Source organism: Dermacentor albipictus, chromosome 5 (assembly GCF_038994185.2).
Source record: "Dermacentor albipictus isolate Rhodes 1998 colony chromosome 5, USDA_Dalb.pri_finalv2, whole genome shotgun sequence".
NCBI lineage: Eukaryota > Metazoa > Arthropoda > Arachnida > Ixodida > Ixodidae > Dermacentor > Dermacentor albipictus.
In genome coordinates, this window is record NC_091825.1 from 174,399,371 (window position 1) to 174,424,903 (window position 25,533).

At 49.7% G+C, this 25,533-nt stretch overlaps 1 protein-coding gene across 2 annotated transcripts in view; it reads left to right on the forward strand.

Annotated features, from left to right (window-relative positions):
* LOC139060249 (UDP-galactose translocator-like) overlaps window positions 1-24,987 on the forward strand; it is a 76,597-nt gene extending 51,610 nt beyond the window's left edge. For both annotated transcript variants that reach the window (XM_070539337.1, XM_070539336.1), the window contains exon 4: window positions 23,976-24,987. In XM_070539337.1, coding sequence (XP_070395438.1) covers window positions 23,976-24,623 — 648 coding nt within the window. In that variant the 3' untranslated portion in view covers window positions 24,624-24,987. The remainder of the gene's footprint in view (window positions 1-23,975) is intronic.
* Window positions 24,988-25,533: the final 546 nt, after the last annotated feature.

The following is a 25,533-nucleotide window of genomic DNA, read 5'->3' on the forward strand; positions in this document are numbered from 1 at the left end:
AAAAAAGTGTCGGTTCGGTGAACGTCAGACACTGGTCCTGGGACACTTAGTCAACAAGGTTGGCGTCAGACCCGATCCTCGTAAGGTTGAAGCGGTGAGCTCCTTCAAACCACCGCAGTCAGCACGAGAACTCCGCTCATTCATTGGCCTATGTTCGTATTGCTACAGAACAGCCGCCACAGTGTGGCTGCACGGAGGAGGACGAGGACGACGTGTGTGCCAGTTTGATATAGCGTCGCCATTTTGGCCTCCGTGAGCTTACCTGTAAATAAATTGTAAATAGTATTCGGCTTCAGCTTCACGTAACATTATTTTGGTGGAGGTGGACGTTCCCCGTACCCGTCATGGAGCTTCGCAGCGGTCGCAATGGCGACAATGCAACTTCGGCTCCTGCTGGCGGCACTTCATCTGCGCAAACGTCTCCGCCTGCAGCCCCGACCTACGTCGCCGTTTCCCCACCTCGGGATCCTGGTGTTTTCAACGGAGTCGGCAGTCCTGATGTTGACGACTGGCTCCGCTTATATGAACGTGTCAGCACCAGTCACAGGTGGGATCCGACTGTTATGCTTGCTAACGTACTTTTCTACCTCGACGGAGCTCCATTGGCGTGGTTCCAGACTGACGAAGAGGAGATCTCGAGCTGGGATCTCTTCAAAGACAAGCTACGCGACCTTTTTGGCAATCCGTTTGGTTGACAAGTCAACGCCAAGAAAGCCTTTGCCACACATGTACAGACGTCGACTGAGTCCTACGTGTCGTACATTCTCGATGTGTTGGCACTTTGTGCCAAGGCTGACCCGAACATGACTGAGGACGATAAGGTTAATCACGTCCTCAAAGGCATTGCTGACGACGCCTTCAATTTACTGGTGTTTACGAACGTCACCAGCATCGATACCATCCTCAAGGAGTGCCGCCGTCTTGAGCATGCTAGAAGCCGCCGGGTATCCCAGCACATCACGCGACTTCCCAACACAGCTGCTACGTCATCCTGTGACGACCTCTTCCACCAGCCGTCGCGATGTGACAACTTGACTCGTATCATTCGTCGTGAGGTCGAAGCGGCACAACCGGTGGCCCCTTCATTCCCGTTACCTGAACATTCTCCGGTGACAATCTCCTTGATCCAGGCGGTCGTCTGTCAAGAGTTGTCCACTGTTGGCGTGCAATCCATTCGTCCCGTACGCTCGGAACCTTTGTCTCCAAGCACGTCCCCACCGCACTTTTCTTACTCCTCTTATGGACAGCGCAACCCCTCCGAATGGTGAACCGTGGACGACAAGCCAATTTGTTTCAACTGCTGAGGCATTGGACATGTCGCTGGCCACTGCCGCAGCCGCTGAACTTCTCCGACGCGCTATTATCCTGATTACCCCCGTCACCCCTATAGCGCCTCCTTTTCCTTCGCCCCTTCTATGCCCGCTCCATCATCTGACCCTGCGACACCTTTGCCACGACCCCGCTACTCCCGCTCGCCTTCTCCCTCCCGCCGCCAATCTCGCTCGCCCCCGTCACGCCGTGCTCCTTCTCCGACCTACTTGCCGCACCCCCAACCGGAAAACTAGACAGTGCAGCTTCTGGAGGTGAAGCTGCATTGACGACATTGGCACAAAATCCTCGCTGCACCTTACCCACGCACAAGAATTTTTTGGACGTTCTTGTCGACAATGTTCCTCTGTGTGCGTTGATTGACACCGGGGCGCATGTGTCAATTATGAGTGCTGCTCTTCGCCGTCGGCTCAAGAAAGTTCTGACGCCTGCCCCGAACCGAGTTGTACAAGTCGCCGACGGAGGGACTGTCACTATTGTTGGCATGTGTTCTGCCCGACTCACCATTGCTGAGAGACACACCGGCGTTCTCTTCACTGTCATCAAGCATTGCCCTCACGAACTCATTCTCGGTCTTGATTTTCTTGCCCATCATTCTGCCCTCATTGACTGTTCCGCCGGCTCACTTCGCCTTGACTTGCCTCTCCTTGCCGACCCTGTGGACCCGCCTCCAAGCCATCTGAGCTGCATAGATTTCATTCGCCTACCACCTCACTCTGGGACCCACGTCAACTTGTTGTCCTCTCCAGCTGTACCTGACGGCAATTACGTGGCTGCACCAATTCTGGCCGTTATACTTACACATGGTGTTACCGTGCTGCACACTGTGCTGAAAATTACTGGCAACCGCACCTGCCTTCCACTTGTCAATTTCGCACTAACCGCGCAAGTTCTGCCTCAGGGGATACTTTGGCTATAATTCGCGCTTTGCAGGATGATGAGGTCGAGCCATTCACAGTGGAAGATCGTTGCAGCTCAGCCCATACCATGACGTCATCGCACGATACTGATGTCGACATTAAGAAGATGGTCTCCTCTGACCTTACACCTGCTCAAGCTGAAGCTCTTTGCCGCGTTCTTGAAGGCTATCGCGACAATTTTGACTTTGACAATAGACCCTTAGGTCAAACGTCCGTCGTGACCCATTGCATAAATACTGGCGATGTGAACCCTATTCACCGATGTCCATATGGTGTTTCTGCGTTGGAACGAGCTGTTATCCAACAGGAAGTCACAAAGATGCTTGCAAAGGACCTTATCGAGCCTTCCTGTAGTCCCTGGGCATCTCCCGTCATATTTGTCAAAAAGAAGGATGGAACGTGGCGCTTTTGTCTAGGTTATCGCCACCTGAACAAAACCACAAAAAAGGAGGTGTACCCTTTGCCACGTATTGATGACGCTCTAGACTGCCTGTACGGTGCCACCTATTTTTCTTCTATCGACTTACGGTCCGGCTACTGGCAGATATCCGTCGATGACATGGACCGAGAGAAGACTGCATTTGTTACCCCTGACGGCCTTTATCAGTTCAAGGTGATGCCTTTCGGTCTCTGTAACGCGCCCGCCACCTTCAAACGAATGATGGACTCTTTGCTTCAGGGGTTCAAGTGGTCCACCTGTTTGTGCTATCTGGACGACGTCATAGTTTATTCGCCCACATTTGACACGCATCTAGACCGTCTTTCAGCGATTCTTGACATGTTCCGCCGAGCCCGTCTCCAGTTGAACTCGTCAAAATGTCATTTCGCTCACCGCCAAATCGCTGTCCTTGGACACCTCGTAGACGCCAGAGGCGTGCAACCCGATCCGGACAAAATTTGCGCCGTTACGAATTTTCCTGTTCCGAACTCTACCAAGGACGTTCGTAGTTTCGTATGGCTGTGCTCTTATTTCCGACACTTTGTGAAGGATTTTGCGACCATCGCACGTCCCCTTACCGACCTCTTGAAGAAAGACGGCCCGTTTTCTTGGGGTCCTGAAAAAGTCCTGATGCCACATCTTTCTCACAGCTGACTACTCTCCTTACCACGCCTCCAATTTTGGCCCACTTTGACCCGTCTGCCTCAACGGATGTTCGAACTGATGCCAGTGGTCACGGCATAGGAGCAGTGTTAGCACAGCGCCAGCGTGGACATGATCGCGTTATAGCCTACGCCAGCCGACTTCTATCACCCGCCGAGCGCAATTATTCAATCACAGAGCGCGAGTGCCTCGCTCTTGTGTGGGCTGTTGCGAAATTTTGTCCATACTTGTATGGACGCCCCTTCTGTGTGATCACTGATCACCACGCTCTCTGCTGGCTATCTTCGCTCAAGGACCCCACGGGACGACTCGCTCACTGGGCGTTACGCCTGCAAGAATATACCTTCTCCGAGGTATATCAGACGGGACGCTTGCACCAGGATGCCGATTGTTTGTCCCGCTACCCCGTCGACAAACCGGCTGATGCGAACGCCATCGCTTGCGTTTTCTCTGTGTCCCAGTTGCTTCAAATCGGCAACGAGCAACGGCACAATCCTTCATTGCTCGCCCTCATCGACCGTCTGTAGTCAACTCCTGGCGACGCCTCTCTCCGGATGTTTCTCCTTAAGGAGGGAACATTATACCGCCGTAATCTCGATCCACACGGCCTTGACCTTCTGCTCGTCATTCCATCGCACCTGCGTTCGACTGTCCTCCAGCAACTTCACGATGCTCCCTTGGCTGGACACTTGGGCGTCTCACACACATACGACCGTGTACGCCGTCGATTTTTTTGGCCGGGTCTCGCCCGCTCCGTGCGGCGCTACGTTGCCGCTTGTGAGCCCTGTCAGCGCCGGAAGAAGCCCTCCACACCTCCAGCTGGATGTTTCCAGCCGATTGACATCCCACTCGAACCCTTTTTCCATGTTGTTCTGGACTTTCGGACCATTTCCTCTCTCGGGCTCCGGAAATAAATGAGTCACCGTCGCTACCGATTATGCTACGCGGTACGCAATCACTAGAGCCCTCCCGACAAGTTGCGCTACTGATGTTGCTGACTTTCTGCTCTATGAAATCATTTTAGTGCATGGTACTCCGCGCCAATTACTCACTGACCGTGGCCGCAGCTTTCTCTCAGCAGTCGTCAAGGACATACTCTGCTCCTGCTCGACAAAGCACAAGTTCAGCACGTCCTACCACCCCCAGACCAACGGCCTCACAGAGCGCCTCAATTGGACCATCACCGACATGCTTTCCAAGTACATTGCGACCGACCACCACGACTGGGATCTTCACTTACCATATGTGACGTTCGCGTATAATTCATTGCGTCACGACACCGCCGGCTATTCACCGTTCTATCTCCTATATGGCCGAGAACCCGTGTTGCCCTTGGACACTTTGCTGCCCTCGGCCACACGTTCCGCCACTGAATACGCCCGCGACACAATCGCACACGCCGACCACGCGCTAGCTCGCCCGCTCCCGTCTCGAGGCCTCACAGGAGCATCAGAGATGCTTCTATGATTGCCACCATCGTGACGTGCACTTTTCTCCGGGTTCTCTGGTGCTTCTCTGGTCACCCGTTCGCCATGTGGGCCTTTCCGAAAAGCGGCTGTCGCGCTACACAGGCCCTTACCGTGTGGTACGCCAAGTGACCGATGTCACGTATGAAATCATCCCCGCTGATCTCTCAGCGTCATCATAAGCTGCAAGTGACATCGTTCACGTGGCAAGACTGAAACCCTACCACACACCTTTCACCGCGGATGTGTAGATTAAGCACCGGGACGGTGCTTCTATAGCCGGGGGTGATGCTACGGAACAGCCGCCACAGTGTGGCTGCACTGAGGAGGACGAAGACGACGTGTGTGCCGGTTTGATATAGCGTCGCCATTTTGGCCTCCGTGAGCTTACCTGTAAATAAGTTGTAAATAGTATTCGGCTTCAGCTTCACGTAACAGTATTTTCGTGGTTTTGTTCCCTGGTTTGCCGACATCGTTTACCCATTGACATGTATTTTGCGACAAAATGCATCCTTCAATAGGACACCAGAGTGTGACGCATCATTCTCTCAACTGAAGTTTATACTAACGTCAGCACCTCTCTTGCATCACTTCGATCCATCTTGCCCGACTGAAGTTCACACTGATGCTAGTGGAATCGGGATAGGAGCGGTGCTTGTACAACGTCACAGTGGCGCAGAACGTGTTGTCGCATATGCCAGCCGTTGCCTCAGCAAATCTGAACGAAATTATACGGATACGGAACAGGAATGCCTGGCAGCCGTTTTCGCCATACAAAAATTTCGGTGTTATCTTTACGGTAGACCATTCAAGATTATCACCGACCATCATTCTTTATGCTGGCTGGTCGGTTTGCGTGATCCCTCTGGTCGCCTCGCACGTTGGGTGCTGTGCCTCCAGGAATGCGACTTTGTGGTATCGTACAAGAGTGGCCGTCGTCATGCTGACGCAGACTGCCTCTCTCGGATTCCTCTTGTGACTACCGACTGCAATGCTAAGAATTTTGACGACTGTCTCGCTGCTGTTACTTCTACGTTCCCTGACGCGGCAGACTTTCAGCAAGAACAATGGAAGGATGTTACCCTCGATCCACTTTTTGTCACCGCCCATACTTCTAAAGGCAGCGGTCACTTTACTGTCTGTGATAAATTGCTCTACAAAACTAATTACTGCAGGCATGGAGCGCATTTTCTGCTTGTTGTCCCCGAGAGTCTCCGCTCTGACGTTCTACGCGGCACGCATGATAATGTGACATCCGGCCATTTCGGCTTCGTACGAATGCTGCACCGCACGCAGGAGCGCTTTTACTGGCCCAAGATGTACGAAACAACCAAGCGCTATGTCGCTAGTTGTGAAACGTGCCAACGTCACAAGCAACCGACCACCGCAGCCCCGGGTCCCCTTCGGTCATTGACACCGCCGAGTACGCCATTCGAGCAAGTAGATATTGACCTTTTGGGTCCATTCCCATTATCTAACAACAAGAACCGTTGGATAATTGTCTGCGTAGGCCATCTTACACGGTATGCAGGAACTGCAGCTATACCGTCTTCCACCGCTGCTTGCGTGGCGGTCTTCCTGCTGCGTTCCATGGTCCTTCGTCATGGCCCACCACGTGTCATCGTCAGCGACCGTGGTCACCAGTTCACTGCTGATGGCATTGAACAGTTACTTCATTTGTGCACTTCACAGTTCCTTCATTCCACGCCGTATCATCCACAGACCAATGGCCTTGTTGAAAGGACGAACAGAACGCTGACCAACATGCTTGCCATGTGCATCTCCTCCAATCATAAGAACTGGGACGACGTGCTTCCGTTCATCACTTACAAATACAACACGGGGAAACATGAAACCATGAACTATAGCCCATTTCATCTCCTGTATGCAACGTTACCGCGAAGCCCTCTGGACACTTTCTTACCCTTCGTACTGCACAGTGACGATTCTGTATCGAAGACATTGTGTCTCGCCGAAGATGCCCGTCGAATAGCTCATCTTCGTACTCTGGCCTCGCAAAGTCACTCAAAAGAGCGATACGACGACCGTCACGTACAAGTATTGTTGGAAAAAGGTGACTTGGTCCTTCTTTGGACACCGCAACGCAAGCGTGGATTGTGCCAAAAGTTCTTGTCACAATATTCAGGCCCATTTGTAGTTGTGGACCGCCAGAGCGAACTCACTTAGTCGTAGCTCGCCTCCTGTGCAATGGTCGGCGATCAAGCAGAACTCAGCTGACTCATATTGCTCGCCTGAAGCCTTTCTACCCTGCTTGTCCACCCTGACTCGCCCCACGGGCTTCGTCTGCTTGCGGTGAAATGTAACGGATACGAAAGGCGCCGACAAGAAGAGAGAAGAGAAGACGAAGAGAACGAGGAGTTTGAGAGGCCAGGCTGCGCTACGATCACGCTACGATCATCGTCCATCTCCTGTAAATAAAACCATTTCTTCGCAACTCTTCGTAACAATATATATTACGCACTTTACTGCAAATGTTCTTCGGCCTCTATACAGCCACATTACATATACCTTCTGGAATTCATTGCTACATTGACAACTCATGATCACTTGCTTGGTGCTCTTTGACCGGAACTGGTTCTTGTGCCATTAAGTACCATACATAGTCATCATGAATTAACTGCTCAGAGTTTTTCACTGCCATAATATTCAGTCTGCCTTAATCTGATAAGCATTCACCCATTTTTCAGATGACATCATTTTTAGTGTAATTTAAGAAATCTAAGAATTTAGCCCTTTAATGATGGCACATATAAATAGCCCCCAAAAATGTTATTTTATATCTAAATGTGCAAAGCACGTCAAGAGTGAGCATAATCAGCCAAAAACAAAATATTTTGCAGGAAGCTTTTTCAGCAAGTAGGCTTCAGCCCAAGCTACTTATGGCTTCGTTTTAAATTTGTACAGACAGTTCTCATCATTTGTGAACCATAGGTATACATTTCATTTGCCTTACATCACGTGTGTGACCCCACTGCAGCCAGAGATCTTACACCAATTTGTCTCTTCTGACCATGCTTTCAAAACAAAGCAGGTTGCGTGCCAAGCTTCTTCTTCCTTGTCCTGTGTTCCTGCTCTATACCAACGAATGACAGCTGCTGCCTGTCATTCAGTGTTAGTCAAAACATTTAGCCAGAAACTTGGGAAAAAGAAGAAGAATAACTTTATTGAAAGGTCCGGCAAGTTATTTGGGGATTGGGCAAATATCACCGCCTAGGTGTCGGCCACAAGCCCTTGAGCTTTGGTGGCTTCCTCGGCCCACTGTACGGCCCATAGTTTGTCTTCGAAGGTGGAGCTGAGCAGCGCAGTCTGCCAGCACGTTCAGTTCAAGGCTGCATCCCTGTTTGGAATCCCACTTTGTTCGCACTCCCATAACATGTGTTCTAAGTTTGCCCTGGCATCACAAAACTTACATTGGCTTGACGAATAAAGCTGTAGGTAACAAAGATTCACAATCAGAGGGTTTAAAAATGTTCTTGTCTGCAGCTGTTGTCAAGCGACCACCTTTCTCTTGTTAATTTTCTCGTGTAGTGGCAGTAACTTGCACCTCGCCAGTCTGTAGTGTTGTGTGATTTCTCTGCGACTCGTCAGGCGATCCTCCTACTCCCACACCTCGCCCGACGCCGTGGTCGAGGCGGCGGCGGTGGTAGTGATGGTGGTCTCAGTCCGTAAGCCTTCAAACTGACCCTTGCACCCCCTTGTTGCCAGCAAGCAAGGTTGTGTGGGCAGGCGCCGATACAATGTAAAATTCCTTATTCTCAGTTTTGCCTTCATATAGTATTCGTAACGCCTCAGGGGAGATGCGCCCATTGGCATAGTCGCAAACCGCCATCTGGGAGTCGCTTATCCCTACTTTGGTTGTGGTGATGGCCACCACAAGTGTGATGGCCACCTCCTCCACCGTCTCCATGTGCACCATGCATAGCGTGACAGTCTTGCAAGCATTCTTGTGATCTACCACCGCGTCCACGAAGGCACGCCTACATGCATACCTAGCTGCGTCCACGAACACTGTATCTTCAGAGTTGCCGTACTTCTGTACATCCTGCGCTCTCTTTTCCCTCCTACCCCTGTGGTAGTCCGGGTGCATCTTCCTCGGTAGTGGAGGGACCACCAACCTGTCCCTGAAGTTTCTCAGTATGTCGACTTTGATGACGTGTTGAGCATGATACCCGATGCCTAACTGCCCTAGTATGTATCTGCCCGCCCTGCTCATGGAAAGGCCTTCATACTGCACAATGTCCTGTGCCTCTATCAATTCCCCCATCGTGTTGTGTAGACCCACATAGTATAACCTGCTCGTGTTGATCGGTAGCCCTATGGCCTGTTTATAAGCCTTTCTGATTAAGCTTTCCATCTGTCTTCTCCGCTACCTGTCACTTGAGGTAGGGTGCCATGTACGTTATTCGACTAATTACCAAGGCCTGAACTAGCCTGATCATGTTACCCTCTTTCTTCCTGCTGTATCTGTTGGCTATGCGTCTGAGTAACCTGACGGTCTCTGCCACCTTCACTCTCCCAATGGCCTCGCCGAAACTTGGGAAGAAAAAAAATTTCTTCGTGTACTTAGTAGTACTTGTTGCGGGGCTTATTTGCACATATTCAGTAAATATAAAGCAGTGCAACCTGGGACACTGTATGTTGCCTGTAAGTGACACTCATCACTAAAAGGTTGATACTGTGACAATACTTAGGAGTGAGGATCAAAGGTGAACATCTCGGCAACCTTTGATTTGCAGGTGACAACGTCCTCTTCAGCAACACTGGACGGATTACAACAAATGAGTGAGGACCTTAAGCAAGAAAGTGTACGAGTGGGGTTGAAGATTATTATTGTTGCGTCCGACCATAAGAATTGGGATGAAGTTCTACCGTTTATTACTTACGCCTACAACACTGCCAAACATGAGACAACCAGCTACAGCCCCTTCTCCCTTCTATATGCTCGGCTGCCCCGTTATACGCTCGACACTGTCCTCCCTTTTTACCACCACAACAATCCTACGGTTGCCGATAGGCTATGCCTCGCTGAAGAGGCTAGAAGATTTGCATGTCTGCGGACTTTGGCATTGCAAGAAAACTCCAAAGCCCGCTATGACGCACGACATCGGCCTGTTACATATCACCCTGGTGATCTTGTTTGGCTTTGGATTCCCACAAGGAAGCGCGGTTTGTCCCAAAAGCTGCTGGCAAGCTACGATGGACTGTATGTTGTCACCAACAAAGTCAGCGAAGTGAACTATACCCTCGCCCGCCTCATGAACACTGGTAGACGTTCTGCTAGGACACAAGTCGCGCATGTCGCAAGGTTGAAATCATGCAAGCCACGACAAGCTAGTTGACTCGTCCAGTGGGCTTTGTCTGCGAGGAGAGGTATGTTGCCTCCAAGCATGTAAAAGGGGCGCGGGGATCAAGAAGATAAGAGGAGAATGAAGACTGTGCAGCGGCCATTCCTGCTGTTCGTAGCCTGCTGTTCCAGCTCTCGCATGCCTAAATAAACCCCTTTTCCCCGTGCTTGTAACAATATGCAGAAGACAAAGATAATGTTCAATGTTCAATAGCCTGGCAAGAGAGAGTAAAACATCTTTATTATTAATATTTGAACCGAGAGAGCAGTGTGGGAGGAACCCTCAGTCCAGGGTCCTTAAGATGATTCCGGCGATGTTTTGAGTCCGTTGTATCACAGCTCGGAGGACCTCGAGAGGTCCGTCGTGGGGGGCATCATCCCACAGCTCTTTGTTGCATAGGGGGTAAAGGAGAGCTGGCAAGGGAGGAAAGAGGTTTGCAGTGCACCTAATCGTGACGTGGAAGATCGTGGGCGAGCTGCCACAGCCCGGACAACGATCTGCATAATAGTCTGGGTAGAATTTATTGAGAGAGACAAGATTTCGAAAAGTTGCGGTCTGTAACTGGCGTAATGCCACTGCTTCCTCTCACGAGAAGGACGGCGGCGGTGCAGCGTGGATGCGACGAATGCGTGTATAATGATGTAGGATGTCTTTGTAGCAAAGCAAGGGATCCCCCCACCCTGAACTAGTCGCCTCACCATGCCGAGCCGCCCGGAGGGAAATTTCTCGGGCAACATGTGCGCGTTCGTTACCCAGCAGCGAGGTATGATCAGGGGTCCAGAGCAAGTGGATGTGGGGAGGTGTGGTTCGTGCATTTTGCGGTATCTGTTCAAGAACTTGGTGTGCCGCTCTCGGGATGCCATGTCCTGATAGGAACGCCCGGCATGCCTGTTGCGAATCCATCAATATATAAACTTCCTCAGGAACACGGATGGCGTGTCGAATCGCAAGAGCAACACCGAGAATTTCTCCGTAAGTGGCATTTGTTCCGCGCATTGCAGCAGAGTCTCTCAGTGGTTCGGTGCCATCCAAAATTACGGAGGTATAGCCCTCTTGAGTGCGCGATGTGTCCGTGTATAAAGTATTTGTTTGCGGGATGTTTTCAAGCATGCGGCCAAGGTATCATACACAGGCTTTGCGCCGTCCTTTGTCATGCTCAGGGTGCATATTACGTGGCAATGGATGAATACTTAGTGCTTGGCATATCGCGGACGACAAGATCGTTGGACGGGTTTCAGACTCAAGGGGTGGGACAGAGTATCCTAGCCATGTGAGAAGATGGCGGCCAGTAGGAGTGAGTAGGAGGCGCTGGTGATGGCTGACCCAATATGCCTCTAGCAGCTCGCCTAGTGTGTTATGTGTTTCTAAGTTAAGGAGACAGTGTGTCGAAGTAAAGTTCGGGAGGCCACGGGCCAGCTTCGTCGCTTTGCGAATCATTACGAAGTTGTTGTACTTGCGTCAACCGCTGAAATGGGAGATGGTATGTAAGCCGGCTGATCACACATGCCTCCACCAAGTGCGGCAGGTCCTCCTCTCGAAGGCCCGAGCGCCTGTTGGAGACCCTCCGGATCATGGCCAGAATTTGCTCAATCTGTCTGAATAGAAAGGCAACAGTATAGTTAGACCTGCCATCCGCTTGGACGTGTAGGCCGAGGAAGCGAGCACGATTAACCTGTGGTATGGGTATGCCATCCACGTGCGCAGTGTTAGGGGGAGTAGAGGAACCGCTGCGGGGGCGAATGATTATGAGCTCCAACTTTTGCGGAGCACATCTTAAGCCACATTCCCTCGTGTACTTGGAAACTGTGTCAACTGCTTGCTGGAGTCGGTCCTGGATGGCTCCGTCGGAACCCCATGTCGACCAGATAGTAATGTTGTCTGCATAAATAGCGTGGGCGACATCAGGGATCTGGTCGAGTAGCCAGGGGAGCCCTGCGAGGGGACAGAACAGAGCCCTGGGGTGTCCCACGTCCTACAAGGTGAATCGTACCGGATCGATGCAGTCATATTCCTTGAAGAAATGTGCGGATATAGTTGTACATGCGAATTCCACAATGCAAATGTGCAACATTGCGAAGTATGAGGTCATGTTCAACATTATCGAATGCCCCTTTTGGGTCTAAGGTGATGAGTTCTCTTGTTTGGGCGCATGACGGAGGTCCTATGACTTCCTCCCGCATTTGTAAAAGCACATCTTTGGCAGACAAATGAGCTCGATATCCGAATTGAGAATGAGAAAAGAATGATTTTTCTTCGAGGAAGGGCTGCAGACGCTGCAAGAGTACATGCTCCAAGAGCTTACCAATGCAGGATGTTTGGGAGATAGGCCGTACGTTTTCAACCTTTACAGGCTTGCCCAGTTTAGGGATCAGTGTGATGTCGGCGTGTCACCATGCTTGGGGAAGCGTGCCCTTGCGCCAGCAATCATTGAAGATATGGGTGAGGTGGTTAATATCTGCGTCACTGAGGTTACGAAGAGTGGCTAATCGGATGTGGTCGGCTTCCGGTGCCGTGTTGCGGTGTAGGTCTTGTAAGACCACCTGCACCTCATCAGATGTGATGTCTGCATCGAGCAATTCGTTCGCCTCGCCTACATGAGGATAGTCAGGGTACTGCGGCAGTGGGCCTGTGGGTATAAAATGTGAGTGAGCAAAGAATTGTGAATTGTGAGTCTGTGAGTGAGCAAAGAATTCACCACGTTTTTGCTGTGCTCAATGTGCCTGAGAGGTGATCGCAAAATCCTCACCAGTTATTCCTCGTACGGGTCTGCACACTCCTGGGATTCCCGTGTAATTTGATCTATACGTTTCCTAAGTTTGAGGTTGAGGCGTTGTCAATTCCATCATCGTGTCAACCCTCTGCGGGCGTTCCAAAGATGAAGTAAATGCGGGTCAATGTCTGGCGTCTCGGTTGTGGTGCGCAGTGTGCACGTGGTGGCCTCTAGATCTTGTGCGAGAGAGTCAAGCCAGCGTTCGTACCCCTGGCCCTCAGGTGGGTCCTGGCGACGTTCCCTGAATTTCGCCCAATCAGTTATACGCACATTCCGCTTGGGCCCGCGCGCACCCTGTAATGACAAGGTGGTCGCCACAATGTAGTGGTCACTACAAAGGTGCTCCTCCAAAGGCCCGTGCGCAACACTGGCCTAGTTGTTGCGCACGAAGGTGAGGTCAGGGCAGGTGTGATGAGATACGGTGTTGCCTAACCAACCAAGTGGGGTGCTCTGGGTCGGTAAGCAGTGTGTATCTCATGTTACAGATGGCATTCCATAAGCGGGTTCCTTTAGCCTGCGATTTAACGTAACCCCATGCAGTATGTGGAGCGTTAAAGTCGCCGGCCACCACACAAACCCGTCCAAAACTACCGAATTGTGTTAGTAGGCATTGAAAACAGTGCGTACGTGAATGGGGGGAACGGTATACATTGAATATAAACAGACTCTCGCTGCGTTTACGCTTCAATAAAACTTGGTGCTGGGCTAGTTGGTGATGCATTCTTTAAAACTGATGGTAGCGCTAAAAAGGAACGGACACACGAAGAAAAGACGACACGACGACAAAGAAACGCTACTGACAACTGGTTTATTTTTCGCAAGAATTCTATATTTAAAAGAACCACAACACATGCGCACAACCGAACTACACCAGCCTTCTTTATCGCCATATCAAAAACAATGTCATGCACGCGAAGCGAGATGATAAAACTCCCGAGCAGCAAGAAGTGAACACATGACCAATTGAAGAGAAGCCATACCGTTACGGTTTTTTTAAATTTCCCCAGAAGTGTGCGCTCAGCCGAGTACAAATTAATTGAAGCATCGCTGATGCACAGACCCGCCTTTTCTTGTATGTGGAAAGCTTCCAGCAAAACTCTAGCTTTTGCACTTGCACTTCTGCCCAGAACCTTTGCTTCTTTAAACCGTGGCATGCACTCGCAAACTATCACATGCGAAACTAAATTCGCAAGTTTGTCTTGTTTTGTTATGTTTTGAGAGTGTTCCCTTAAGCGGTCATTCAGGCAACGCCCCGTCTGCCCGATATAGCACTTGCCGCAGGACAGGGGAATAAGGTATACCACTCCTAGGGCACACCTGACGAAGACATCTTCATGCTGCTTTTTGCAACCGCGCTGACCTTCACCGCAGATGCGGGGGCACAGCCTCGCCAACTTGTTTGGCGCAGAAAAAACAAGCGGCACGTTGTGCCTGCTGGCCACCTTTTTGAGGTTGTGTGAGACCTTATGAATGTAAGGCATGTGAAGAAGGCATTCAAGGAGTTACCCCTGCAATTGGAGATATCATTGCCTAATTTTGTCAGATTCAACTCTTTGCAGAAGTTCGTGAACCTGGTTTTTGCACGCACATCGCTTTTCTTTACTCGCACAAAGTTCTTCTCTACAGCTTGCAAGGCTTTTTCCTTGTACATGCCCGCGTGCATGCCGACGTGCATGCCTTCTTCACAGCAAAAACCCACAAACCCGGTATTCCTTTTAGGACGATTATTAGTGAGAACGGAACCTGGCAGCATTGTGTCAGCCGCTTTCTGCTAAGTAAACTGAAGTCGATAAAAGTGAACGACCCCTTCCTGACCAAAAAATCCCAAGAAGTTGCGAACTTTCTCCGGAATAACCGCCGTGTCGGTTATGCTTTCTCTGTGGATGTTGAGGATTTATTTTATTCAGTCCCTCAACCTGAACTCTTAGTTGCTGTGAAGGAAGCTGTCGAAAATTCAGGCGAACTCTCTTTTCAGTCCACAGCAGGAGTGTCTCTTAATGATTTTTTAAAGCTTTTAGAATTTTACCTGAGTGTCACTTTTATCCTTTTTGACAAGCAGCCTTTTCTGCAGCGCAATGGCATTTGTATAGGGTCCTGTGTTGCACCTATCTTGTGCGACATCTTTTTAGCCCATGTTGATCGCCTTTTGGATCAAGATTTTATTGGAGGCCCGGTTTTAAAAGTTTTTAGGTATGTCGACGATTTTTTGATCTTTTTAAAAGATCGTAATGACATTTCTTTTGAAGAGTCTGTACAACAGGTCTTAATTACCTTTAATAACCATGGTAAAGGCCTGGCTTTTACCCATGAACTTCCGCAAAATAGCGAGATACGTTTTTTAGACCTCAGGCTGAGGATAACTAAGGGACACACCTGTTGGGGGTATTTCCCACGTGCAAAGAAAGAACTTTTGCCCTATGAATCATCCCACTCAAAGACCGTGAAAAGAGCAATTGCACGAAATGCCTTTTAGTTTTGACTATCAGGTTCGCAGGCTATTGGCCGCAGGTTTCCCTTGCTCGGTCCTCGTAGCTGTCGCTGATACCCTCCTCAAGAAATTTGGGCCCCGACGAATGAATGCTGCACCTGAACGCGTGAAGACCAAACCTGAGGTGATGCCTTACATTCATAAGGTCTCACACAACCTCAAAAAGGTGGCCAGCAGGCACAACGTGCCGCATGTTTTTTCTGCGCCAAACAAGTTGGCGAGGCTGTGCCCCCGCATCTGCGGTGAAGGTCAGCGCGGTTGCAAAAAGCAGCATGAAGATGTCTTCGTCAGGTGTGCCCTAGGAGTGGTATACCTTATTCCCCTGTCCTGCGGCAAGTGCTATATCGGGCAGACGGGGCGTTGCCTGAATGACCGCTTAAGGGAACACTCTCAAAACATAACAAAACAAGACAAACTTGCGAATTTAGTTTCACATGTGATAGTTTGCGAGTGCGTGCCACGGTTTAAAGAAGCAAAGGTTCTGGGCAGAAGTGCAAGTGCAAAAGCTAGAGTTTTGCTGGAAGCTTTCCACATACAAGAAAAGGCGGGTCTGTGCATCAGCGATGCTTCAATTAATTTGTACTCGGCTGAGCGCACACTTCTGGGGAAATTTAAAAAACCGTAACGGTATGGCTTTTCTTCAATTGGTCATGTGTTCACTTCTTGCTGCTCGGGAGTTTTATCATCTCGCTTTGCGTGCATGACATTGTTTTTGATATGGCGATAAAGAAGGCTGGTGTAGTTCGGTTGTGCGCATGTGTTGTGGTTCTTTTAAATATAGAATTCTTGCGAAAAATAAACCAGTTGTCAGTAGCGTTTCTTTGTCGTCGTGTCGTCTTTTCTTCGTGTGTCCGTTCCTTTTTAGCGCTACCATCAGTTTTAAAGAATGCGTTTACGTTGCATAATTATTTCCAATATTTGGTGAGGAATGTCAATGCTAGTCAAGCATTGCTAGTGAATGTCAAGCCGCCAAGTGGCAGCTTTTTTTCCGCAGCCCCTCCATCTGTAGCACCTGATGGAAAATAAAGATTTGATTTGATTAGTCGTATGCATGCGACATGTAACATGTTTCGAAACTATGGTTCCAACAAGAGGAGAGACACCCGAGAGCATGCTGTAGCCAGATAAAGAAGGGGTGCAATTGAGTTCCTGTAAGATGATGACATCGTGAGGGTTCATGGATGTGGCAATATACTGCTGTAGGGAACCTCGTTTTTGGCGGAATCCCTTACAATTCCACTGCCACACCACTAGTTGCTCCGCGTTACGCAGTGCCATCATCATTGTTAGAGGAAGCAGGAGGTCGTGCATAGAGATGCGTGCACCGGGTGCCCGCATTTAAAGGTTGTGGCCGAGAGCCTTAGTTGGAAAGCCCTCTTTTGTTGTAACCGCTAAGCTCAGGAACTTGCATGCGTGCAAAAGTGCACTCTATACATGATTTCACTTGCTCCGTAATCCCTATTCGTAGGTCCTCCATTTGGCATTCTATCCTGTCCAGAGCCGCCTGCATACTAGTGCTCATGTTTGCCACCAGCGCATCCATTTGTTTTTGGAGGCGCCCGCAGCACGCCTTCATGTCACGACGTAGGCGGGCTATTTATATTAAAGGATCGAGAGTTGATATCGAATCAGTAATAGGAGAAGGGGTAGGGAGATATTTACGGGGTAGAGCGAGCTGTGGGGGACCCCCCGCCCGACCTACCTCCCGAGGTGCCTCCATTGCTGTTTCCTTCTCCGAGATCCGCTGCACCCCTGAAGGGACCAGGGTCACCGTGGCCGGGGCGATGGTCTGCAGGGCCTTCTTGTAGGGTTGTTGGGAAGATGGGGAAGCAGGGCGCTTCTCCGAGAGGTGCACCGATGCCTCGCAGGATCTGAACCGAGTTTTGGTGGATGTTGGAAACTTGCGACAGGATCTTGAACGGGTCTCCGACCAGTCTTGTCCGGTCTCCTTCATTGGAGCGCATGACGTTCAGGTCTCCGTCGTGTCAGTGGTTGTGGTCAGGTCGCTGGAGGGTTGGAATTCACGCTGCTCTTTCTCGAGAGCTTTCCACACCCAAGCCTTGTTCAGTGTCTGCCTAGCACGCCGCGGGCAGTTTGTATCCATTGTAGGGTGGGTCCCGTCACGGAACCTGCAGTGTGGGGTGCACGGATGTGATGGGGTGGGTTGTCAGTCCTGCACGTCGCGCAAATGACCACTTGCGGCATAGAACAGTAATCAGCCCAATGGCCGAGCTTGTGACATATCTTGCAAACCAGTTGGTGGGGGCGATGGGGGTAGCAGCAGAGTTCTGCGCCATAGAAACGCACGTAGGAAGGCACTTTGAGTCCTTCAAATGTCACCAACGCAACATTGGTTTGACCCATCATTCGTGCTTGAAGTATTTGAGTTCCAGGAGCCAAAAGCTCATCCACTAGCTTGGAAGACGATGTACCCGGCAAAAGACCAGGAACAATTCCCTTGCATGGGTTGTCTGGGGCCAGAAAATATGTTGTGATAAGATAGACCCGCTGACCAAGGTTCAGCTCCCTCACCTTGTACAATGCAGAAGGGTTGAAATCTGGGCCAGTTGGTATATACTTGAATGAAAAAACCAGTCAAAAACACAAAGGACAAGAGAAGCTCACACCACAACGACTGGACAATCAACTGAGGTTTATTAGAATCGGTGTAGTCCCAGCAAGGCCAGCAGAGCATGCGCAACTGCATCATCACTAATCACATAGCATGAAAAGACAAGAAACGTTTCTATCGGGACCGACTTAGAAATTCAAATTCTTTTTCATGTAAGCGCACCGAGGTTGTACTAACGCAGTCATCACCTAATAAACTGATGTAGTACGCTTCCAAGATTTCTCGCTCTTCTTTGCCCTTGCCCCTGCCAAGAATCGTCACATTGCTAAACAAAGGATAACAACCACACTCATTGCAATGGCGAGGCAAGTTTGCACCGTTATCTGACCCCAGGGAGGAGTGGTGCTCACGCAGGCGGTCATTAATACATCGACCGGTTTGGCCTATGTAAAATCTTTCGCACGTGAGAGGGAACTTATAAACAACCCCTGCAGCAGATGCTGTGAAACGGTTTTCATGCTGCGTTGTGCAAACATGGTTCCTTGCCCTGCTTCGAGAAATGCGCGAACACAGACCCTCCGCCTCTTTTGAAAGCGGTGGCTGAATCGCTGCTTCAGAGGCTAAAGAAGGAACGTACGGAGCTGGTAGATGGTGGGGCTATTGAACGTAGGAAACTTGAAGTAATGCCGTATGTGCATAAAGTGAGCCACAGTATTAAGAAAGTTGCCGCCAAGCAGGGAGTAAGTGTTGTGTTTTCTGCCCCTTGTAAGCTTTCAGGTCTGTGTTCGCGCATTTCTCGACGCTCTCAGGACGCTCTCAGGAACGGAGGAAGCCTAAAAACAGTGAAGAAGAAACTAGGAATTGGCAAGAATCAGATGTATGCGTTAAGAGACAAAGCCGGTAATATCATTACTAATATGGATGAGATAGTTCAAGTGGCTGAGAAGTTCTATAGAGATTTATACAGTACCAGTGGCACCCACGACGATAATGGAAGAGAAAATTGTCTAGAGGAATTCGAAATCCCACAGGTAACGCCGGAAGAAGTAAAGAAAGCCTTGGGAGATATGCAAAGGGGGAAGGCAGCTGGGGAGGATCAGGTAACAGCAGATTTGTTGAAGGATGGTGGGCAGATTGTTCTAGAGAAACTGGCCACCCTGTATATGCAATGCCTCATGACGTCGAGCGTACCGGAATCTTGGAAAAACGCTAACATAATCCTAATCCATAAGAAAGGGGCGCCAAAGACTTGAAAAATTATAGACCGATCAGCTTACTGTCCGTTGTCTACAAAATATTTACTAAGGTAATCGCAAATAGAATCAGGAACACCTTAGACTTCTGTCAAGCAAAGGACCAGGCAGGATTCTGTAAAGGCTACTCAACAATAGATCATATTCACACTATCAATCAGGTGATAGAGAAATGTGCGGAATATAACCAACCCTTATATATAGCTTTCATTGATTACGAGAAAGCGTTTGATTCTGTCGAAACCTCAGCAGTCATGGAGGCATTACGGAACCAGGGTGTAGATGAGGCGTATGTAAAAATACTGAAAGATATCTATAGCGGCTCCACAGCCACCATAGTCCTCCATAAAGAAAGCAACAAAATCCCAATAAAGAAAGGCGTCAGACAGGGAGATACGATCTCTCCAATGCTATTCACAGCGTGTTTACAGGAGGTATTCAGAGACCTGGATTGGGAAGAATTGGGGATAAAAGTTAATGGAGAATACCTTAGTAACTTGCGATTCGCTGATGATATTGCCTTGCTTAGTAACTCAGGGGACTAATTGCAATGCATGCTCAATGACCTGGAAAGGCAAAGCAGAAGAGTGGGTCTAAAAATTAATCTGCAGAAAACTAAAGTAATGTTTAACAGTCTCGGAAGAGAACAGCAATTTACAATTGGTAGCGAGGCACTGGAAATGGTAAGGGAATACATCTACTTAGGGCAGGTAGTGACGGCGGATCCGGATCATGAGACGGAAATAATCAGAAGAATAAGAATGGGCTGGGGTGCGTTTGGCAGGCATTCTCAGATCATGAACAGCAGGTTGCCATTATCCCTCAAGAGAAATGTCTATAATAGCTGTGTCTTACCAGTACTCACCTACGGGGCAGAAACCTGGAGGCTTACGAAAAGGGTTCTACTCAAATTGAGGACGACGCAACGAGCTATGGAAAGAAGAATGATAGGTGTAACATTAAGGGATAAGAAAAGAGCAGATTGCGTGAGAGAACAAACGCGAGTTAATGACATCTTAGTTGAAATCAAGAAAAAGAAATGGGCATGGGCAGGACATGTAATGAGGAGGGAAGATAACCGATGGTCATTAAGGGTTACGGACTGGATTCCAAGGGAAGGCAAGCGTAGCAGGGGGCGGCAGAAAGTTAGGTGGGCGGATGAGATTAAGAAGTTTGCAGGGACGGCATGGCCAGAATTAGTTCATGACCGGGGTTGTTGGAGAAATATGGGAGAGGCCTTTGCCCTGCAGTGGGCGTAACCAGGCTGATGATGATGATACACATGGCCGGCTTCTCCGCAGTGATAGCAGAGCGGACGGTGGTCGGGGGCTCGCCAAATGTCCGTCTTCCTCGCGTAGGTGCGCTGGGCGACGGGTGGGCGTGCTGGCGACGGCGGCGACGGACGACGGAATTGCGTCGTTGCAGGGCCCTGGCGTGGTCGCGGACGGGGACCTTGACGGCGTGCGACGGTGGCGTAGGTCATCGCTTCTGGCTGGGGCTGCAGTAATTGAGGTTGCACCTCAGGAACCCCAAGCGATCGCTGAACCTCATCTTTCACGATGTCAGCGATCGAAGCTACTTGAGGCTGCGACGAAGGCAGGACCTTGCGCAGTTCTTCGCGCACAATGGCCCTGATGGTCTCTTGAAGGTCGTCCGAACCTAGTCCTTGGATGGCATACTGCGGCGTGTGCCCCTGGCGGTTATATTGCCGGGTGCGCATCTCCAGAGTTTTCTCGATCGTCGATGCCTCTGCAGAAAACTCAGCCACAGTCTTCGGTGGGTTACGAATAAGTCCGGCAAAAAGGTCTTGCTTGACGCCGCGCATCAGGAAGCGAACTTTTTTCTCCTCCGACATTTCCGGGTCGGCATGCCGGAAAAGACGGGCCATCTCCTCCGTAAAGATTGCGATCGTCTCGTTTGGCAGCTGCACTCTGGTTTCTAGTAGAGCTTGGGCTCGCTCTTTTCGCACGACGCTTGTAAACGTGTGCAAGAAGCCGCTTCGGAAAAGGTCCCACGTCGTTAAGGTGGCTTCCCGATTCTCGAACCACGTCCTGGCGGCGTCTTCCAATGTGAAATAGACATGCCGCAGCTTGTCGTCACTGTCCCAACTGTTAAACTTAGCGACCCTCTCATACGTTTTGAGCCAGGTTTCCGGGTCCTCGAATGTTGATCCGCGGAACGTCGGAGGTTCCCTGGGCTGCTGCAGCACAATAGGGGACGCTGGGGCTACCATTGGGGTTGCCTTGTCCACAATCTTCTTGGTCTTCTCAGGTAGAAGTCCGTGCTCCGGGGGCAGCTGTTGAAGACGGCGGCTTGCTCGATGCTCCGGGACTACGTTGGTGTTCTCTTTGTGCTCCGGGCTTGGATCATGGCTTGTCGGGGGCGTCCGGTACATGAACGAAAAGCACCTCCACCAGATGTCACGGGGTAGTGACGGTAAAGAAAGCAAGAATACGGTGGAATACAAAACTAGCTTTTATTGGGCGAACCTGTGCCTACAAAAACAGGCTACACTTATAGCACAACGATAGCGGCGAACACGGTGGGCGATCGTCGGAAATCTGATCAGCGGGTCAAGTGCGTCAGCTTTTATACAGCAGTCATCGAATGTTCCAGACTAATCGTTCGGACCCGCATGCCTTCCACAAAGTTCTACAACATTCGAGTCACGCGATCAAATCAGATAACACAAGGTTCGGCGACAACACAGCGGATAGAAGCATCGATAACTTTCCAGAAACTTCGGATACATGCAGACGCGTCCCGCGCTGTGCGATAACATTTGTTAGGCGGCGAAACGTGGTCGCCTGTTAAATATAAGTACACGTGTCAATATGATGTCCTGACGATCCTCGGTGGTCAAGCCGGCTGCACTCCATAGAGCACTGGCGAATTCTGGGCGCGTCCACTTATCAAGACAAAGTCCTCCGTGTGGCCGCAGAATTATCTTTTCATCGCGCAAAGGAAGTCGAGGCAGGTTCTGGTTCCGACAGCGCTTGCGTACGCTAAGCTGAAAGGTGTCTAGAATACCTAAGATGTTCTTGGAGGGTTGCATCTTAGCGTGCGTTTGACGGATGCGTCGCTTATGTATAACTGTCCTCCAGCAGCAACCTGCGTCGTCGTCAGTTTTGTCGTTGTAAATGTTCAGGGCAGCATCTTCCTCCATCCTTTCCCCGGTTGGGGTGTCCACCTCTCTTTGTTGGGAGGGAAAATTGGCAATGATGGGATTGGTGGCCAGTCCCACCGTAACCACCTCGGGCATTTTCGTTGTTGCTGAAAAACGTGCGGCGGCATTCTCCGTCGCTGCTTGTGTCTCCTGCTCGTTGGAAAATGATGCTGCGGTAGATAAATGCGCCATCGAAATAGAGTGTTGAAATGGCCAAAGGCCCTTTGCACGCCTGTTTAGAACATGGGTCGTGGAAGAGCTGGTCACTTGGCGCTATTGGTTCATGGTGCAGAAAACACACCAAGGCAGCTATGACCCCCGCAGGAACAGCTGCTTTGGAACTGCTTCAGAGCTGTAGAGGCGCGGGGAGCGGCAAAAAATAAACTCACGGCATACAAGGTTGGTGTCAGCTTGCAAAGAATGCAGCGATTTGAAGTATCGCAGGCGAGTGGGCGCGGCGGGACGTGCGTAGTCGAAGGAGCAGAGAAACCAGGCGTCCACGATTGCCGAAATGCGTATTTCCTAGCCTGGCAAGGGAACAATAATTCAGGTTCGCCAGTCGCCCTCTAGATTCTGTACAGGAATATGTTTATCTAGATCAATTACTCACAGGGGACCCTAATCCTTCGAAGGAAATTTACAGAAATATAAAAATGGGTTGGAGTGCATACACAGGCATTACCAAATCCTGACTGGGAGCTTACCACTATGAGTCTATGATCATTGCATTCTACTGGTGCTAACATATGGGGCAGAAACGTGGAGGCTAACAAAGAAGCTCAAGAACAAGTTAAGGACCACGCGAAGAGCAATGGAACGAAAAATGTTAGGAAGAGGCAGGAAGAGACCAGCGTGGATCAGAGAGAAAATGGGGATACCTGATATTGTAGTTGACATTTAGAGAAATAATGTAGCTGGGCAGGCCATGTAGTGTGTAGGGTGAATAACCACTGGACCATTACAGTTACAGAATGGATGCCAAGGGAAGGGAAGTGCAGTCGAGGGCGGCAGAAAACTAGGTGGAGTGATGTGAAATTCAGAAATTTGCAGGCGCAAGTGGAATCAGCTAGTGTAAATCAGAGGTAATTGGAGATTGCACGGAGAGGTCTTTGTCCTGGCAGTGGACATAAAAATAAGCTACTGCTGATGATGTTGACCTTGACAAAAGACAGTGATCGTGCTGTGTTCCTAGCTTCACTTCTCCACTGTGTCAACCATTTCACATGCCACAAAAAAATTCGTAGCCCTGGTGGCATTGGGTTCCATGCATGAGCTGCAGGTTGTTTATAGCAGTGTGGAGTGAAATTAGTTTTAGAAAGTTAGATTATGGCCATCATTGTTTTAGGAAAAAAAGTAATACTGAAGTTGCTTTCATGCTTTGTACTGCATCTTTAGTTGCTCTTGTAGCCTGCAGTGTGCTGAAGGCAAACTGTAGAGTAACACTTCAGGCTCATTCCTTCTTTTTCCATTTGGATGACGATTGCAGTGGTGTGCTTTTAAGTGACTGTGAGAAAAATTTCGGTGGGAATGATTCCTTGTGCAGGTGACCTATCAACTGAAGATCCTCACTACCGCCCTTTTCTCACTGGCACTGCTCAACAAGAAGCTTGCAGCTGTGCAATGGGTGGCGCTTCTGGTGTTGTTTGTGGGAGTAGCACTCGTTCAGCTGGCACAGATGGGTGTGCATCCCGCAATCGTGGAGGGCCATGTGCAGAGGCCCCTAGTTGGTTTCCTGGCCATCCTGGCAGCTTGCTGCTTATCCGGATTTGCAGGTGTCTACTTTGAGAAGATCCTTAAAGGCAGTGACGTTTCTGTGTGGATGCGCAACGTCCAACTGAGCACTTTTGCTGTCCCTTTTGGCTTGCTCACGACACTTGCCAATGATTATGCAGAAGTTCATGAGAAGGGATTCTTCTATGGGTACAACATGCTAATCTGGATCGTCATTCTTCTGCAAGCCCTTGGTGGGCTGCTGGTTGCAGTTGTTGTTAAGTACGCTGACAACATCCTCAAGGGCTTTGCCACTTCACTTGCTATAGTGCTTTCATGTGTGGTATCAGTGTATGCCTTTGAATTCCACCTCAGCTGGCAGTTTGTGGCTGGTGCAGCGCTTGTCATGGGCTCCATCTTTCTCTACAGCCGACCCAATGCAAGCATGGTACAGTTGCACATTCCGTCACGCAAAGTTTGAGTACAGTGCATAGTACAAACAACAGTGCACATGCTGTAGGCATGCTTGGATAGTTGAGCATTCCTTCAGTGCAGCATGCCACAGTAGCACTTGTATCAGGACATCTTCTGGCTCGCACTATGCTAGCAGGCAATCAAGACAAGGTTATGCACACTCCTGTCAGTGATGACTTGACATGAGCATGGCTTGTAAGCAAAAGCTTCAGCTACCTTGTACCTTGTGCACTGTGGTTTGCTCGATGCATTGACTGTTAGTATTGGTCCAGTTGTTGTGCACGTGTAAAGTAGGCTATGTATGAAAACGATTTCTCATTTTCTAATTCCCTTCGATTACGATTTAATAAAGCTATGTTGTGAAAAAGCTTCTTTCTGTTCCATTTATGAACCAGAAAGCATCGGGTGTGATACAGATAGTAAATACTGAAGCAAAAAGTATTTGCAATACACATACAGGATACTAAAGGAGAATATTTGTATCTGGCGCAATACTGGCTCTTGATATCACAAGATACTATGGCACATAGGAACACTTCTCATGTAACTCAATTCTAAGGGCCCCTGCAAGTTTACAATAGAGTTGCCTTGCAAACTTCTTAAATTTTACCAGGACATTTCTTTAATATGTCCGCTTTTAATACGTAAGAATTTTCTCAACTTTATAGCTCGGTGTACGGTATTGCTTGCAGTACTTGCTTGAAACCAGCACAGGGGCGCGATCGGGGATCGTTGTTAGGAGCGCGCATTCGGTTGCGCCGCATGCAATTGGCCTAGGCCGCATCGACTTCATCAGCTGCATGAAGTCAGCACGGCCTCGTCGAATCGCGCACGATGCAACCGAACAACGATCCCCACTCACGCCCCTGATTTGTTATACGAGTACTAGACTGCAACAGCTATGATTACAGAAGACT